The sequence below is a fragment of the Caretta caretta genome, chromosome 19 (assembly GCF_965140235.1).
Source record: "Caretta caretta isolate rCarCar2 chromosome 19, rCarCar1.hap1, whole genome shotgun sequence".
Classification (NCBI taxonomy): Eukaryota; Metazoa; Chordata; order Testudines; family Cheloniidae; genus Caretta; species Caretta caretta.
Window position 1 is genome coordinate 2,156,040 of NC_134224.1, and position 18,242 is coordinate 2,174,281.

An 18,242-nucleotide genomic window follows, 5' to 3' on the forward strand; every position below is an offset into this window, starting at 1 on the left:
TGGATCTTAAGAACAATGAAAAAGCATTCAGTTTCTTACAAGAAGAATTTTAATAGAAGAAAAAGTAAAAAGAATCACCCCTGTAAAATCACGATGGGAAATACCTTACAGGGTAATTAGATTCAAAACATAGAGAATCCCTCTAGGCAAAACCTTAAGTTACAAAAAGACACAAAAACAGGAAACTACATTCCATTCAGCACAGCTTATTTTCTCAGCCATTTAAAGAAAACAGAATCTAACTCATATCTAGCTAGATTACTTACTAAGTTCTAAGACTCCATTCCTGTTCTGTCCCCGGCAAAAGCATCACACAAACAGAGAGAGCCTTTGTTTCTCGCTCCCTCCAGCTTTTGAAAGTATCTTGTCTCCTCATTGGTCATTTTGGTCAGGTGCCAGCGAGGTTATCCTAGCTTCTTAACCCTTTACGGGTGAAAGGGTTTTTCCTCTGGCTAGGAGGGATTTTAAAGGTGTTTACCCTTCCCTTTATATTTATGACAGCGTGAATGGAGACTTTTCAGTCACAGGGAGGGAGGATTAAGAGCATGAGCCCCTGAAAGTTTTTCTCTGGACCTTTACAATTCCTGCAGCCTTGCAGGATGAGGGAGTACCGTCTTCACAGGAACTCGGTGCTTTTCAATAGAAGGCCAAGGCTGCACACCTCCCCATCTGCAATGATGCTAGCTGCCTCTGTCAACTGCATACCAGTAGAGCGGCAGTGGGTACCACTTGCAGTTTGCACTCACTTTTTACAGTCCAGTGCCCATATTTTTTCCCTTTTACATTGGCCCATATCTGTGATCGGACAGGTTCAAGCAAGCAACTAGCTAGTTAGAGACGGACAGATTTGGTTTTTTTCCCTTTTAATTAGAAAAAAGATAATATTGTACAAGGTAGCTGGACCTTATATTAAACTCTGCCTTGTTTTCACCAGCTTTTTACCTCCTCTTAGTTACCTGGTGTTAGCTAACATGAGTAAGAACACACCTTTTACCCTCGTGATGATAAGGACAATGTGACTAGTGGCATTTTGGCCTTGAGAAATTGTGAGGTTGCTGAAAGCATGGATTGGAGGAGAGCAGAAGAGGCAGAAGTAGCTTGTGTTCATGTATTTCAAGCTATGCCTCTGTCTGGGGGATCATATTGCCACATTTGCTCTCTTAAGTGGCTCAGCAAGTGTTGCTGGGTCTTTAATTCTGTTGGTTCATTACTCATGCATGAGTGACTGTAAGTAGCTGTTGCAAAGTGGCCAAACCAGACAGTCTCTACGTAAAAGAATAAATGGACACAAATCAGACGTCAAGAATTATAACATTCAAAAAACAGTCGGAGAACACTTCAATCTCTCTGGTCACTCGATTACAGACCTAAAAGTCGCAATTCTTCAACAAAAAAACTTCAAAAACAGACTCTAACAAGAGACTGCTGAATTGGAATTAATTTGCAAACTGGACACCATTACATTAGGCTTGAATAAAGACTGGGAGTGGATGGGTCATTACACAAAGTAAAACTATTTCCCCATGTTTATTTCCTTCCCCCCTCACCAACTGTTCCTCACACGTTCTTGACACACATTCTTGTCAACTGCTGGAAATAGCCCACCTTGATGATCACTACAAAAGGGGTTTTTTTCTCTCCTGCTGGTAATAGCTCACCTTACCTGATCACTCTCCTTACAGTGTGTATGGTAACACCCATCATTTCATGTTCTCTGTGTATATAAAATCTTCCCACTCTATTTTCCACTGAATGCATCTGATGAAGCAAGCTGTAGCTCACAAAAGCTTATGCTAAAATAAATTGGTTAGTCTCTAAGGTGCCACAAGTACTCCTTTTATTTTGCGGATACAGACTAACACAGCTGCTCCTCTGAAATTCATCAAAGTGGGATCTAAAGAGAAGGGAGCATTTGCCATTGACCCAGGTTCACACTTCAGGATGCAGAGTGAAGAGCCGGGAGATACCCTGCTGCTCTAGCACCCATTCCCCCCTGCACTAAATGAGATCATGTGACGGGGATGCGTTGGGGGGGAAATGGGCTGCCCTAGCCTTTCAAACTACTATTACGTTTTCTCAGTCAGTCAAAGGGAGTGATTTCAGGAGGCGAGAGGAGAAAAGTGCCTTCTCTGTAGGAAAGAGGCTTGTCGCATGTAATTTAAGTTGCCTAAAGAGCTACATTGCCTCATGCTAGTCCTATTAGCGTCCCTAAATGCAGCCGATTGATTTTTTGCCAGTTTACTTCTCTCTGTGCTTTAAACTGGGAGAACACTGATGTTGTTAAAGAGCTCTGTGTCAGCACCCAGGCAGCAGTAAATGCAGAGAGAGAGAGAGAGAAAGGACATGCTCGTGGACTCAAAGGTCTCTGATGTGAACTATGCAAGTGTTAAACAAGTCGTTGTCGGGGAGGAAAGCATGTTATTCACCTCACTTATGCATTGCAATGTATAGATATTTAATAGTCTTCTGTCAGAGGGGTAGCTGTGTTAGTCTGGATCCGTAAAAGCGGCAGAGTCCTGTGGCATCTTATAGACTAACAGACATACTGGAGCATGAGCTTTCGTGGGTGAATACCCTCTTTGTCGGATGCATTCTTTGCCGCTTTTAATAGTCTTCAGTGGCCTAAATTTCCTGCTGTTTTTTTTTGAGGTCCAATAGCTGCCCCAAATCTACTTCAAGGCATGGGTCCGATCCTCAGCTGGTGTAAATGGCCATACCACCACTGAATCCTGGGGTGAGCGATATTAGTTAAGGATCTGGCCCATTGCAATAGGATTGCTCAAAGGACAGCTTTTGCTGGAGAATACGTATGGGTTAGGGTGCGAGCCTGGGGCATAGGAGACGGGTGTTCAATTCCCCCTCTGCCATGGAATCCATGTGTCATTTAGACTTTCTATGCCTCGGCTCCCTCAGGGCAGGTATTTCCCTTCCTCGCACAGGTGCTGGGGGGATGAGTACATCAAAAGCTGTGAAGTACTCAGATCCTACAGCAATGTGGCCCATAGAGGTACCTACGATAGGAGGAACTTGGCTCTGGGGCACATACGAATCCTCTTAAAACAGGGGGTTGGTTAATCTTCATTTCATGGCCAGGTACTCAGTGCAAGGAATAAATTGCAGACACGAGTGTGTATTTAAAAGGCAGCCATTTATTCCGTGAATGATGAGACCTCACACAGGGGTGTCCAAGTTCACCCCTTTGTATGCCTAGTGGAGGCACTCAGTGACCCCATGCCTCAAACAGCCACCTTGCCAAATGGTGTAGCAAAAGAAATGGAACTATATGACCTGCCAAAGCCACATGGGCAGGCCCTTCACTTCAGAACGTATTGCATGGCCACCACCTCCTTCCCTTCTGTGCATCTCTTCCTGAGACCCGCGTCTGCTGCCTTGCCTAAGCATAGGGGATGGGCCTCATAAATGGAAGAATTTAGATAATATGTATAGTGAGAGAAAGCTCAGACACCGCGAGCACAACGTTTTCGTCTCAATCCCAGAGTACTGGGCCATCTCATGCATCCCGTGCAACTGGGAGCCAGAAGCACAAAAAAGCCAGGTATGGCTTAAACAGTGCTGTGGACTTGTTTCATGCTCGCTCTGCTTGACACATTTATATTCTTGTCACATCCAGTGTGAGGACAGAATTTTTTGACACCCTCCATCCTCATCCTCTCCAACACATGGTAAATTTCATCAAAGAAACAGACCGAGCCTGTGATATGTTCTCCAAATCCGCTCCTTCTTGCTCAGCTGATGGTATCTGCCTGGATGATGCATGCTGCTATCTTGTGCAAACATATGGGAAGGGAGATTGAGGAGAGAGATTCTCCAACTGTTTGTCATGGAAAAAATAAATGACAAGACTGAGCAAGCACTGCCCCCTTACATGCCTCTTCAAAAGAGCTCTCACTTTGGAGAGCGTGGGAGTTTCCTCCCATCCTTTCCATTATTAAAAGAGCTACAGTCCTCGGTGACCCATTCCCAAAGGGGGAATAATTTTCCTTAGCCCAGAGTTGTAGGAAATAGATCTGTAATGCACATGCAAAGAGACAAGTGTTATATGCCGAGGCCCTGGTTTGTTTGGTAGAAACCTGGTTCAGCTTGCATTTCTGAGCGGCTTCGGACCCCACCAGACTACATCCAATCCTGAAACCTGACCCAGACCCTCTTTCTCCAGTTCTACTTATCACAGTACACTTCCTGCAATAGTTCTGAAGTGAAGGGCCTGCCCATATGGCTTTGCCATGTAATATATTTCTATTTCTTTTGCTAAAGCTTTTGGCAAGGTGGCTGTTTGCTGTGTTGTGCTAATTTGTGCCTGCACTAAGCATACAAAGGGGTGAACTCGGACATCCCTGAGTGAGGTCTCATCATTCATGGAAGAAACGGGTGCCTTTTAAATACACACTCGTGGCTGCAATTTACTCCTTCCATGGAGTACCTGGCCATGAAACGAAGATTAACCGACCAACTGGTTTAAGGGGACTTGTACGCGCATCTGTTTCTGTGGAACCTTCCGAAGCCAGTGCCTACGCTTCACCAATTTTTGTTACCGCACACGTAAAAGACACTTCAAAAGGCGATCTTAAGCCAGTTGGGATCATGTTATAAAGAAAACAAAATTACTTCTTCCCATCCTAACCGATTTTTGAATGAGCAAATGAAGACAAAAGGTCACATCATGTGCCAGTCCAGAAAACGTGTAGTCCCCATTCCAATGGGAAGTCTGCCAATAGGAAAAAAAAAAAAAAAAAGTCCCAGTTTCTTAGCACCAGCAAAATATAGCTGATGCTTCTCTACTGTCTCTGTGCATCTGTTTATGTAAAACCATAAAGCCTGTTTGACGGGGAAACATCTCTCAGAAGGGACACAGATGGCCTGCGGTGCTTGAAAGTTGGAGAGAGTGAAACACATTCTCTGAAACCCTCTTTCTCCTCGGTCATTGGGTAGAAAGATAAAGGGATAAGCAGAATTCAGGTGGCTGTTATTATTCAGAATAATTTGACAGACATATTGGGAGTCCATCATAATATCAACTTTTGCAAGGCATCAAAGCAAAGTGTGATTGTGCATTGTTCAAATGTACAAATGCATTTTTCTACTTCGATTGGAAGCTCTTTGGGGCAAGGATGCTCTATTTGTTGTTGTAAGAAAAGGAGTACTTGTGGCACCTTAGAGACTAACCAATTTATTTGAGCATAAGCTTTCATGAGCTGCAGCTCACTTCATCGGATGCATTCACGAAAGCTTATGCTCTCCAAGGTGCCACAAGTCCTCCTTTTCTTTTTGCGGATACAGACTAACACGGCTGTTACTCTGATATTTGTTGTTGTGTTTGGTGCAGCACCTGGCACAACGGGGTCGTGGTCTGTGACTGGGGCTCCCAGGCGCTACCTCAGTACAAATGGGAAATAATGCGAGGGAGTTCCTGTAGTGTTATTGTCGGTCAGGATACTGATAGTTAGGACGTGGGAAAACTACTTAGCTCCTCTGTGCCTCAGTTTACACATTTGGTAAAAGAGGCATTGGGGGCACTCATGGAGCCAACGGTTGTTAACAGCATTTTTCATCTGAGGATCTCCAGTTATTGTGCAGTCACTAATTAAGTGCAAAGCATCATTGTTGTTAGTAATAGTTGTGATTACCTCTGGTGTGTCAGACAGCCTCAAAGTTACTCTGGTTTTCCTTTAATGAGAAGGATGCCAACATTAACCAATGAGCTTTCCCGAATCCGCCACTGACATTCTTGTACATTTTGGTTGTCTCCTGTGGCTTTAACTTTATTGGTATCCTTGTCACAATTTGGAATTTTCCAGACATTGTTTAGCAGCAAAGGAATAAAAGGCTAATTCACTTCTGGGGGGGTGGGACGACTTGTTATTGTTGTTCCAGAAATCCAAAATTTCCACCTTCGAAAAGATGTGGGCGTTCATGAGCAGCAAGCCATCAGCACTCGTTAAAAATAACGAGGAAGGAATCCAGAGAGCCCTCACTGCAGAATACGCCCTCCTAATGGAGTCCACCACTATTGAATATATCACACAAAGGAACTGCAACCTGACCCAGATTGGAGGGCTGATGGACTCCAAAGGCTATGGGATTGGAACTCCCATGGGTAAGTGACCATGGTGCAGTTTGTGTACACGGCCCAGAGAGGGGCTGCTTAGCATAAACACAACAGCTGGCATTGAGCTAATCGCTCCCAGCCATGTATTTCTGAAGAAAACACCCAGGAGTATCTGCTGGGTGAACAGGGAGATGCACAGCCCTGCTTACACAGACACGCTGCCTGCACTTGGTGGCTTTTGTCTTCCTTCCCCGCTGCGTGTGTAACTGCATCCGCTCTCCCTCCCCCGCAGGTTCACCGTACCGGGATAAGATCACCATTGCGATTCTCCAGCTCCAAGAGGAAGACAAGCTGCATATAATGAAAGAGAAATGGTGGCGAGGGAGCGGCTGCCCTGAGGAGGAGAGCAAAGAGGCCAGCGCTTTGGGGATACAGAACATCGGTGGGATTTTCATTGTCCTAGCAGCAGGCTTGGTGCTGTCGGTATTCGTGGCGATGATTGAGTTTGTCTACAAGCTGCGCAAAACAGCGGAGCGCGAGCAGGTATCGGCACCGTTGGTCTCCTGGCCCCCACCCTGCAGGCCTTGGAGCCTAGCTCAGGTCCCAGGTTTGGCCTCTCGCAGGAGTCTGGGAGTCGTGCTCAGGGCGCACACAGCTCGGAGAGCTGGAAGACTGGTAGCAGTGCTACTTGCTGCATGGTCAAGAGGACCCTGGCTGTGTCAGAGCCCTGAGCGCCGCTCAGCCTCACCAACTGGGGAAAAGCCCTGGCAGCCCAGAGCAGGGATAAAACGAAGATGCCATAGGGTGGGACTCACAGCTCTTCTCCCTATACTGTATGGCTTGGATGTCCTAACCAAATCCCCCATCTGGAAGGATGTTGCCTCCAGGGAGGGGATGATGGACTGTACCTGCCTTGGGCGAGGTAGGGCCTGGTGCTGAAGAAGGTGGACAGAAAACAGGGGGAAAAGAGAAGGCCAGTGACTTGCAGGGAGCAGCCCTGTAGCCAATGCAATATGCATCTCCCAGGGAAACAAGACACCCGGTCACCAAAATGGGCTTGGCAAGTGGCAACTCCACGAGCAGTAAAGGAGCCACTAAACCTTGTCCTGCCATGCTATGGCAATTGTCTTGGCAAAACCAGGGAACTGGCATAGTATTCCATGCACTATTCCTCATTAGTTAACCCTTTATACACTATTTCTAAATGGAATCTTAACAGAAAGTGTGGCCAGGCCCACCTCTCATGGTTGCCATTTGCCCCTGATGGAAGAGGGTTTATGCCCCTCATACTTTTTACCTTGTGCTGCGTATACAGCGATGTTACGCAGAACATAATAATTGTGTGTATGAGTAACTTCTATAACCAGAGACTGAAATAAGTTGGCATAAGCAAAAACCAGTAAACGAGCCAGCCCAGGTCAGGCCGCAGCAGTCCTGTGACACTCAGCATGCCACAGCATTCCTACTCCCAGGGAACAGGGAACGCCCCTGCAATTTCTTACAGTAACCTATGCTTTGTCTTTAGCCAGTCTCAATAGATTGATGGGGAAATCTCACCCGTGTGCATAGGGGCCCACCAATGGCCTCCACAGCCCTGTGCAGAGTGGTACATAGGAAGCATGCTGGCCCTCTGTGCAGACAGTTCTCGAAACACCTTCCTAGGAATAACAAAACCCTTTGCCTCCACTCTTCCCCAGCGCTCCTTCTGCAGCACCATGGCCGACGAGATCCGGTTGTCACTCACCTGCCAGCGGAGGGTCAAACACAAAGCCCAGCCACCCATCATGGTGAAGACGGATGCCGTGATCAACATGCACACGTTCAACGACAGACGGCTACCAGGGAAGGACAGCATGACGTGCAATACTGGGCTGACGCCCGTGTTTCCATAGGGAACCGGGATTGGGGTGGAGGGAGGGACTTGCTGGAGGCGGGATCGGATGCTCTCTCCATTAGGGAGGAAGGGATAAAAATCCTAGTTTGGTTCAGTTTCAAGAACAAGGCCTTTAACACAACTCCATCGGTCGCCAGAACAGGAACGGGAACTTCAAAGCATGGACTGTAACCTGGTTTTATTTTTTTAAAAAGGCTTAGATCCTATAGGCCTCATGGAGTCCAAACACACTACACATCCAGGAGTCTGATGTTTACATATTGAACACACATGGAGGCAAGCAAGAATCAAGCCGGACTGACCCTCAGTGGATAACAAGGAGCCCCCCGAAACCCCAGGCTTCCTTTAGCATGGCAATAAAAAAGAAACATTTTGTGAGTACAGTACAGATGTGGATTGAATGACAGTCCACCTGAGCATCTATTCCGAACTGACGTACACAGCACATTTAGGATAGAATGACTGGGAAGGGGAACAAATATAAATAAATAAAACAATTGTCAAAGCTGCTGCCTTCTCTCGAAGCAGTCCACCATGACCTTTTACCTCAATGCTGTGCTGGCTTCTTGTCGTCGAGAGCGGGAAGTCCACGCGTGCGTGTGATGCAAAAAGGCGTGTGGAAATACATCGGAGTCAGACAGCGGCTAAGAAGGGGCAAATGATCTTTAATGGACTCCCAGACACAGGGCATAGGATTAGGATAGTGCACCAGAAACTGCTGCCATCTGAAAACAATGAACAAAATCCTCCTGTGCCAATTCCCCCTGCAATGCCAGGGCGGGATTGTGATCTTCAGGTCACTAGCTCCTTCACAGCCTGTGGGAAGGTCACGTTCCCCTTAGAAAAATCTAGACTTCAGCATTAACACGAAGGGAAAGTGAGGGAGCTGTTTCTGGGAAGCTAATGGGTAAGTCTACTCTGCAATGAAAAGCCCAGGATTAATAGAATTCAAGTTTGTTAACCTAGGGCTTGAGTGTCTACACTCATTTGTAACCCCAGGTTAGGAATTGTTGAACCCTGGGTCCCAACCTGGGACTCCAGCATCTACACTGCAGTATGTGGATCGAGTCCAACCACCCATATGCCAGGCCTCCTAGAGCCCGCCAAAAATGCGGCCTCTCTAGCCATTTGTTCATGGTGCAGTGTGGGAAAACTTGACTCTCCAGAGGACAAAGAAAGTCTGCCTATGGGATTGTGGGATATTTCTGGCAGACTCCCAGAGCACGAGTCCAGTGGGGCCGCATCTACACTGCAGAGCAATAGGGCTTGGACCTTGGGTCTTGGCTTGACTCAGGCTTGGACCCTCCACTTCCATGCGGTCCTGGGACCCTGGATCCAAGTCCTGGGTTAGTGTGATTTGTGCGTAGACTTAAAGGGGTTAGGCTTGAAGCCTGAGTTCAAACCCTGGGCTAACATTGCAGTGTAGACACACCAAATGTTACTAACTCCAGCAAGTTTGATGGCAGTAAATTATGGCTGCATTGGTTTCATATTCCTGACAGGCAGGGAGAGCCGGGTTGTTTGTTTAGTTTAAAATTAATGTTTAATTTGGGGGTTTGTGGGACATCGCAGACTTGCAAAGAAGATCTTGGTCCAAATAGACAGGACCAGTCTTGAGTCAAACAGCACCCTGGATGAGCCAGAACATTTCACTGTTGCTCTCCCAGTGCACTCAGTGTCCTACAACAAATGCATTGCCATTTTACGCTACCAAAAACCCACCAAACAAACAAGAAACTCCCATTTAAAACATTCTCCATGAATGGCGCTCGGATTTTCAGCAGCTACCCAGGTTGCTTGTCCCACAAGGCTGGTCCTGCAGATGCATTCAGTCAGAATTACCAAAGACGCGTGAGCTGATTTAGAGGTAATCTTTGAGTAGGGTTTGTTTTTTTGGTTTTGGTTTTTTTGCATTCTGCCCCCTCAGAGCATCACATAACAGTGTTCAATGTGACATGCCACTGGCTCATTTCCTTCCTGGCCCTGTGCAGAACCAGCGATAGGCTGCAACGTGCAGAGATGCTTTTCTAAAACGTTGTGGGAAATGTGCTGAAAAAATCAGTTCAGGGATTTGACGCTGCCCGATTATGGGGAGGATTTAGTGTGAAGGAAAATGATGCTCAACTTCCTCTTTTAATGTAGCATCGCTAGAAATCTGCCATAGGGACTCCCTGCACCTTCCATTCTCTCCCATCAGAACAGAGGCTAATCCTCAAGGCTGATGTTCCCTCCCACATACAGGGCCAACACGAAGCTTATATACCACTTAAGTCCTATTTTGAGGGCTTTAGCGGGGCTTTAAGTAATGCCTTGTGCTTGGTCTCTTCACGGGGTAAATCTCACCCTACATAGTGTGAATTTAGGAAGGTTTTATGGCTACAGCAGGAGTCAGCTGCTAAACTAATCCAATTTTTCATGTTCTTATTTAGAAACATTTTTAGAGATTTCGCCTGACCCCAAAGAAACAAATCCATTTGCAGTTGCAGTCTAAGACACACTAGCATTTTTGACCCTCCTCTTTCTTTACTTTGTTCAGTTTTAGTTTTTAGGGTGGTGGTGTTTGGGCCGAATTAGCACATTTGCTCCAGGGAGAACTGTGGCTGTTTTTCACCAGAGCACGTACTTTGGTTTGGTTTCTTCACACAATGAAAAAAGACAATGTTTTATCCTGAAATAAAATGGTAGCTTTTCTTGCATATGATCCTGATAAAAATTAGCCATTTGGCAGAGAATTTGCCACTATTCTCACCTTTTCTTTTCATAGATGCCATGACAAGTTAGAGGTGAAACTCTCTGTGTGTGTCAGACTCCTCAGAGTTGGGTGACCAAGGGTGAAATTCACCCTAGTGCAGTGGGCCACGGCCCACTTAAATCCCTCTTCGGCCCTCAAACCAGGCAGAACGGGATTGAAGTGGGACGTAAGTGTGGTGTGTAGGCTTTGTGCCAGCCTCCTTCAGAGGGAGAGCACCATCCCAAGAGCAATAGGCACCAATCTGATTGCTGACTCACAGAAAGCAACTCCGTTTAATTGTGACAAGGTAGGTGACTTAGCCATGTTTTGCCCTGCCACCTCATACCTGTCTCCATTCCTAGCCTCACTCAAGCTGAATTTAGACCGCTTTTGTTTGACTTCCAAAAACCTGGCTGACTTCAAATTCAGTGTTTGATCCAAAGGGGTTGGATCCCAACAGCAACACCATCTCTGTCACTAAAACAGCAATAAATTAAGAAATGTACGAAGAGCAGAAAGTGGGGTGGAAAAAATACCTCCCTCCCCCAAAACTAATTATTTTCCTTCTCCATCTCTTTGCACATCTGGGGGCATTTCAGACAGGCCATTTTTACACTTTTCTTCTGGGCTTTCCAAGCTCTTAGAAATAGATTTCACAATCAAGGGGAAGGTAAAAGCAAAGTCAAAACCCTGCTGGACTTAAAAAAAAAAAAAAAAAAGGGCCCCCCCTTTAAATGCTCCAACAGGGTGAGTAGTAACAAGACTATACAAAGTATCATCATTTCACTCCTTAGAAAATTATTTTAAAGAATAAAATTTAACCAACACCATTTACTTGTCACAAACAATGTGACGAGTGAGTTTCTGTCACCGTTGTCCCAAATTTACAGACGACCATGTGGAATTACCACTGTTTGCGACCAGCAAGAAAAATCCTTGCAGATTAACTTTTTCTCTATCTCCACAATTACAGTAAACTGTCCGTGAAAGAATAGCCCATTTCATGCTTCTAAATGTTTAAAATCCTGAGTATGAAAACTTTCAGCCCTACAGAACAGCTGCTTGCTGCTGAATATGGAGAAAATCCTGTTGGAATAGAGAGGAAATAGCCAGAAGCCAGACACAGACAGGTGTACAGGTTAGTGACAGAATGGACAGCAGAACCACAAGGAGTCCTAAAGGTGCTGGCGTGTGTACCCAGCAGAGGCCAGGGAGGCGTATGGACCCAGCGGTGTAAATAGCAAAGGGACTGTGGAATGCACAGAGGGGAATGTGGGTAGCTCAGAGCCAGGAGGATGAGTGAATCTGTAACTGTTAAAAGGTGGGGGCAACATCTCTCGTATAGTCCACAAGCAGCAGCAGTTCAGGCCTCATCTCCTCATGGGCTGTTCCCCGCCTCTAACGCAGATTCTCCTGGGCCTTTACTGAGATGCCGAATAGGTTTCCTTGTGGTGCAGATCTTTCATAACCACCCACATCTGTGCAATCAGTGTCTCACTGCAACTACCATCCCGTAAGCTCTGCTCTCATTCATATATATATAGAGAGAGAGACAGACGTGCACATGCCTAAAAGTATATATTGTTAAAAGTATATGATACACATACAAAGGTTTTTAAATACTATCTGTATATATTACCAGAATGCCATCATATTTTTCTAATGCCATCTGGCAATGATCTACAAAAGCCACAGGAAGAGTGGAAGGGTGAGAGGTCTCTATGTCTCCTGCCATTCTGCCCTCCTTGCCCCACCCCAACAGAAAGGGATCTCGGGTATGGCTGGAGGCAGTTTGTGGAGCCTGGATAGTGACCACTCTTGTCCCAGGGGGCCGTACAAACCCTGCTCTGCTCATTCTCTTTAGCAGCTTGCAATTTCAGGCTCCTGAATGTCCTGGCTGCACCTCATTGTTACTGATTAATCCCATTCCCTTCGTTGAGCTACGTCTATTGGTCCAGATTCCCAGCCAGTGTAAACCAACTTCACTCCATTGGCTTCAAAGAACAGCACCAATTTACACCAGCTGAGGATCTGGCCCATTGCCTTTATTTGGGGGGAGGGGTCCCCCCAGTTAGATTGGTTCATTTCAACCAAAATTTAGGGATGGGGCAGTACAGTTTCTGATCTCTGTTATACTGGTATAAATCTGACTAAAGTTGCTTTCAAACTACGCTGCCTTTGCATTGGTATAACCGAGATCAGACTCTATCCCCTTGCCTCCACTAATCCTTGGGGGTGCATCAGGCCTTTGGACTGGCTAGCAAAGGTAAAGTGTGCACCATGCAATCTCTGATTGTGGAGAAGTGGTGAACTAGGAGCTAAACATACATTTGAAAGGAAACTTTGGGATGGGTAGAAAATTTAATACAAACTAAAAATACTTTGCAAATCATTTTGTCACACACACCACATACATGTTTCTTAAATAAATGTCACAAAGTAATTAACTTCCACTGCATATAAATCAATCACACACATTTTGGGGGGGGGGGGAGGCGTGGAAAAAAACGTTGGTATAAAATGCTGCAGTTTCAGTTCACTGTCACTCTTACAGTATTCAATGTCTCCTTCTTAGTCTCTTGTAAGACCAATGAAGTAACACAAGGATGGGTTGGTTTGGGGTTTTTCCATGGTTACAAATCTTTCAAACTCTCACTGTGGTAAAAGTTGGGTCATTTTTTCAATTTTGGGGGGGCTAATTTCTAGTGTAAATTTCCAGCACCCAACACTCAGCCTACATATACACCAACAGACAGAATATGCAAAGGGGGTGGGAATATGTTTCAAGATAGCTATTGTTCTCTCAGAGGTGTGTGTGGAGGGGAAGGGGGTTGGGTCAGAAACGTTATCGTATGTTTCCATGGTAGAGCTTTCTGCCAGGTCTGGGCCCCAGTATTTCTCCCTCTAGACATCAGTGCAGTTCTGGCAGCTGAATGCCAGCACTGGAAGTCATTATGCAGCATTCGTGATCTCACAAAGTTGAGCCATGTGCTATGTGCCATCCTGCTGTGAGAGAGACCAGGTTGAAACATACTCAACACGTTGTTTGGTTTAATCACAGCTCCCTTGCTCTGGAAAGTTAGGGCTGTGCCTTGCCAGTTAAAGCCAGTCTGCCTGGAGGATATGGATTTCTGAGCATTGTTGTAGAATGCCCTTTGCTGTCTATAATTTTCTTTGACATGTTTCTCAAAAAACTGGTCTCTGTGACATTCAGGGGATTTTCCTTTGTGGACATGCAGAATTTCTATGAATATAGTTTTTTGTAAACATTTTGTAACAATTTTGGTTTCATAGTAACTGTGTTACTTGCTGATCATTCTAGGCTGATGTAAATAAAATTTCCAGGAAAAAAAGAAAAAAAATTCTGATTATTTTCCTTTTTAAGACACTGTGATATATCAAAGTGCACAGTTTGCTGTATGAGGTAATATGGTTTTAAATTTTAAATAAAAAATAATTTCTAGGAAAAAACAGTTTGTGCCCATTTGTATTAAAGGTGCCTCTTTAGCCTTGCTGGAATCTGTGTCTTAAGAGCAACTACATTGTTTAATGACTTCCCTAATTGATTCCCCTTCTAGACAGATAGTTCTCCCTCCTCTTTTCTCCCCCCCCCCCATTAAAAACCTTGTAACAAACAAACAAAAATATCACACAACAGAACCAAAACCCACTCCAAGCCGAGCTTTTACCCCAAAGGGTAAAATCCACAGCACAAGAAGACACGCCTGGCAACTTCTCCAGTTCAGTGTCCCCATCAATAAGGAGAGTTGTCATTTCGTGCCAGCTGGGAAACCACCCAGGCCTTCTCCACTAATGCACAGGCCACATGAGGGCAGGTTGGGGATGCAGAGTTGAGCTGGTCAAAATATTTTCCTCAAAAAAAAAAAAAAAGGGGGGGGGGGTTGAAAAATGGCTTTTTTACCCTGAAATGAAAATTTCACTGGCACATTTTCGTTTCAGCCATATTTTTCTGAATGTTTTCAATGAAAACCCCAAAATCAACACTTTTCTCTCCATTTTCCAGTGAGGAAAAGAAGGGGGTTGGGAGAAGGGAAACTGAAAGCCATGATTTTTTTTCTACAGTTTTTGTTTTGTTAATAATCAGGGGGGGGGGGGAAAAATCAGCAAAAAGTTTCCTCAAAAGAGGAAAAAAATTGTATTTCTTTGGAAGTTCTTCATAGAAAATATTTAGTGTTTCCCAACTGGCTCTGCTGCGCTGCACTTTTAGGTCAGTATTTGCTAAGCGCAGAGCAGAGTGCTTTGGACTCTGGAAGAAAGAAGCAGCAGCCACCATAAAAAGCTTGAATTCAGCCCATGGACGTTCCTTATGATTCTTCTTCATATTATCAAAGGGGTTTGTGTTCTGATGAAAAGCCTGGAGAACTGGGCATCTGGGCCCGATTCCAAAACCCACTGAAGTCAATGGAAAGACTCCCACATTTGCCCTACGTTTGCTGAGACACGAACTGGTGATGGGACTTACCCCCCTTCCTTAGAGAAAGTTCTACGCAGGGTAGGTAATAAAGTCCTGATGCTTCACAAGGCACTGCCTGTAAACATGTGCTCCCTATATTACATAGCACGCAGGCTGAAGTTGTGCTTTTCCTTATGAACGGATGCTAGATTCACCGAGTCTAGGAAAGGCTCACAGATTCCCTGTGGGCTCCAAGTCTTAGAAAACCTGTTTACATCTTCCCCACTTTGATGTGAGTCTAATGGCAATTAAAAATCTTATTAGCTTGATAAAAGCTTAAAGGACTCAAAAGGCCAATGTTTATTAGTATGAACTCTTTACAGTTCTGCTTTATTATATTAAGCCAGGGAGCTTAGATTTCGGCATTTAAGGGGGAAAATTCTACTCTTCTATCTGTACCTTGCATCTCAGTTCTGACATTTTGAGTGAAATGTGCCATAGGAAACCCTGCATGTGTAGGCTGAGGAGAATATTGGAGGCAAGATTACTATCACTTCCATTAACCCTGAGAGGCTCCAACTGAGATCTGAGCCCCATTGTACAAGGCACTTCACAAACACATAGTGGGAGACAGCCCCTGCCCCAAAGAGCCTACAGTCTAAAGGGAAAAGACAATCAAAAGGGTATGCAAAAAAATGACCCCAATTTACAGATGGATAAACTGAGGCACAGTGTGAGTCAGTCATTTATGCAAAGTTAGTTGGGGCATAAATGCAGCAAAGTCAGACCTCCTGAGGCTCCATCCAGTGCTTTAACTACAAGGTCATTCTTCTTTCCTATGAAGGTCAGGCCCCAAGGGTTTCAAATTGCTCACATATAGTGAATGGCTGCATTTGAAAAGATAGGCCACAGTATTGAGAAGTTCTCTGCGGAGACATTTCTCCGAGGAAGACTCCACTCTGTCATGAGTAGAGGCCTGACGGTAGGCACAGGGTCAAATTTTCAAAAGCACATAAGTGACTTGGGAGCCTAAGTCCCATTTTCAAATGTTACTTTGGTTTCTAGGAGCCCGAGGATCACTGAAAGACAATGGGACTTGCTCAAGTGCACCCTAGGTCACTACTGAAAATGGGATTTAGCCTGTTAACCACAAAGCCTTCACTTATTGCACGCTGGAAAGGCACAAACAATTCCTTTCCATATTAATTATTTTTAAGGGGCACACTCATAAATTCTCTCATTTCTATTCTCTCCCAGCACCTGGAAAATGGCAGCCTTGAAATTTGTGCCCAGAAGAGTGTGTCAGAGGATGGCAGAGATTCACTTTTAGGTTCTGAACTCTGATCAATATGCAGAGAATATGTCAAAAAAGGGAAAAAGCAGCAGATGTTCTTGCAAGGCTCCTGCTACATAACCTAGCACAACAGCGGTGTCTACGGTAGCTAAATCCACGCACATGGTGTAGGCTGAATCAGGGAAGAGGCTGTTTTCTCTTAACTAGAAAAGCACAAGTCAGGCTAGGCCAGGCAGACCTTGTCTGAGCCAGCAACGCAAGCTTAGGTCTGCATTAATAATATGAAAAATTGTCAACATGAATCGTTAGTCAGAGGTGGTCAGTAACGAGGGAGAGCAATTAACCTTATCAGTCAATGAATCACCTTTCACTGACCATGAACCTGCCACCTCAAAACTGCCAATCATGCCAGGCATGAATAATTACTCTGACAATAGATTTCAGTCACAAAAAGGGAAAATGCATTACCTTTCAGTGTTAATTAGTCCCAGGGAGTGAGAGAGGGGGAACAAAGGAGCAACAGGGGAGGGGAGGAAAAGCTGCCCATCTATCTTCCCACTTCTCTCTCTTCAACCAGGAAGCTTTGAAAATTCTTTCAGATGATCAGGGAAAGCAATTTTTCGTAATGCCTATTTATTGATTTATTTATTTAAACAAAGTCTCATTTTCGAATGTAGCATCCGGGCGTTTGTCTCTAGGTCTGGGTGGGTATTTTCCTCATGTTGAATCTCAGAAAATCTGATCCCACCTCACATCTCAGCCTGCATCACCCGTTCTGCCACTTCTCAGCATGTGCCATTAGCCCTGTGCAGGGCAAAAGGACAGCTGGATTTTCAGTCATTCTCTGCTGTCACATTACGTTTTGCCCTGTTCTTTCTCTCTTTTAAACCCTCTTCAGTTATGAAGGATTTGACGAAGCTCTGACTTACACAGCAGAACATGCCTGGTTTTCTGGAAGACAGTCACAACTTAGAGGGTAGGGTCAAAAATACAGTGAGGTTAGTCCGTTTAAGAAGAGCATGTGAAAGGCATGGCAGCAGGAGGTGGTTTATTACATTTAAATACCGATAGTAATCGGTACAGTACAAATATCTGTAAAGATGCATAATAATTAAAGGTTTCAGAGGAACAGCCGTGTTAGTCTGTATTCGCAAAAAGAAAAGGAGTACTTGTGGCACCTTAGAGACTAACCAATTTATTTGAGCATGAGCTTTCGTGCTGTGGCTCACGAAAGCTCATGCTCAAATAAATTGGTTAGTCTCTAAGGTGCCACAAGTACTCCTTTTCTTTTTATAATAATTAAAGTATCTTTGTACTTGTACAATGCCTTGTGTTTGAGGACCTACAAGGTAGTTTAATATTGTAAAATTCATCCCTACTGTGAATTCACTCACTTAATATTATACCAGGAGTTACTTTGGCCCATGGAGCATCTAACTCCAATTTAAAAGATGAGGAAATTCAGGCCAAGTGACTTGACCAGGCCACATGGTAGGTCGGTGGCAGAACTACAGACTCCCAGGCCTTTGCATTAAGCACTAGGTAGCCTCCCTTCCTGTCATGCTACCTGCAAGGTCTTCAGATCAAAACTGACCAAGACCTGACTTGTCTGCAAGGGGACGGTAAATGAAAAGGGGAGGAAGAATCAACGGATTCCTTATGGGAAAAGGAGCAAAAAGGGACAAACTGGATGAATTTTCTCCTTAGTCACAGCTCTGCATCCCTGATGGGAGTTGCCCATGTGAGCACAGACTTGGGCCCAAAATGTCCAATGACTCAAAATTGTTAAGACCTAAACTCCAGGGAGCAGAATTTTGTTGGCCTAGACACACCAGTCTGAAT

The 18,242-nt window shown here is 44.9% G+C and overlaps 1 protein-coding gene across 4 annotated transcripts in view; it reads left to right on the top strand.

Moving 5' to 3' along the window:
• Nucleotides 1–18,242, top strand: part of GRIK3 (glutamate ionotropic receptor kainate type subunit 3) — a 276,204-nt gene that overhangs the window by 225,661 nt on the left and 32,301 nt on the right. For 2 of the 4 annotated variants that reach the window (XM_048825737.2, XM_048825739.2), the window contains 3 exons: nucleotides 5,893–6,115; nucleotides 6,360–6,610; nucleotides 7,765–8,096. The exons of 1 other annotated variant lie outside the window; for it this stretch is intronic. In XM_048825737.2, the coding sequence (XP_048681694.1) occupies nucleotides 5,893–6,115; nucleotides 6,360–6,610; nucleotides 7,765–7,959 (669 nt within the window). In that variant the 3' untranslated portion in view covers nucleotides 7,960–8,096. Of the gene's footprint in view, nucleotides 1–5,892; nucleotides 6,116–6,359; nucleotides 6,611–7,764; nucleotides 8,097–18,242 lie in introns of those variants that run through there. One more of the 4 variants, XM_048825738.2, reaches the window with a different exon arrangement.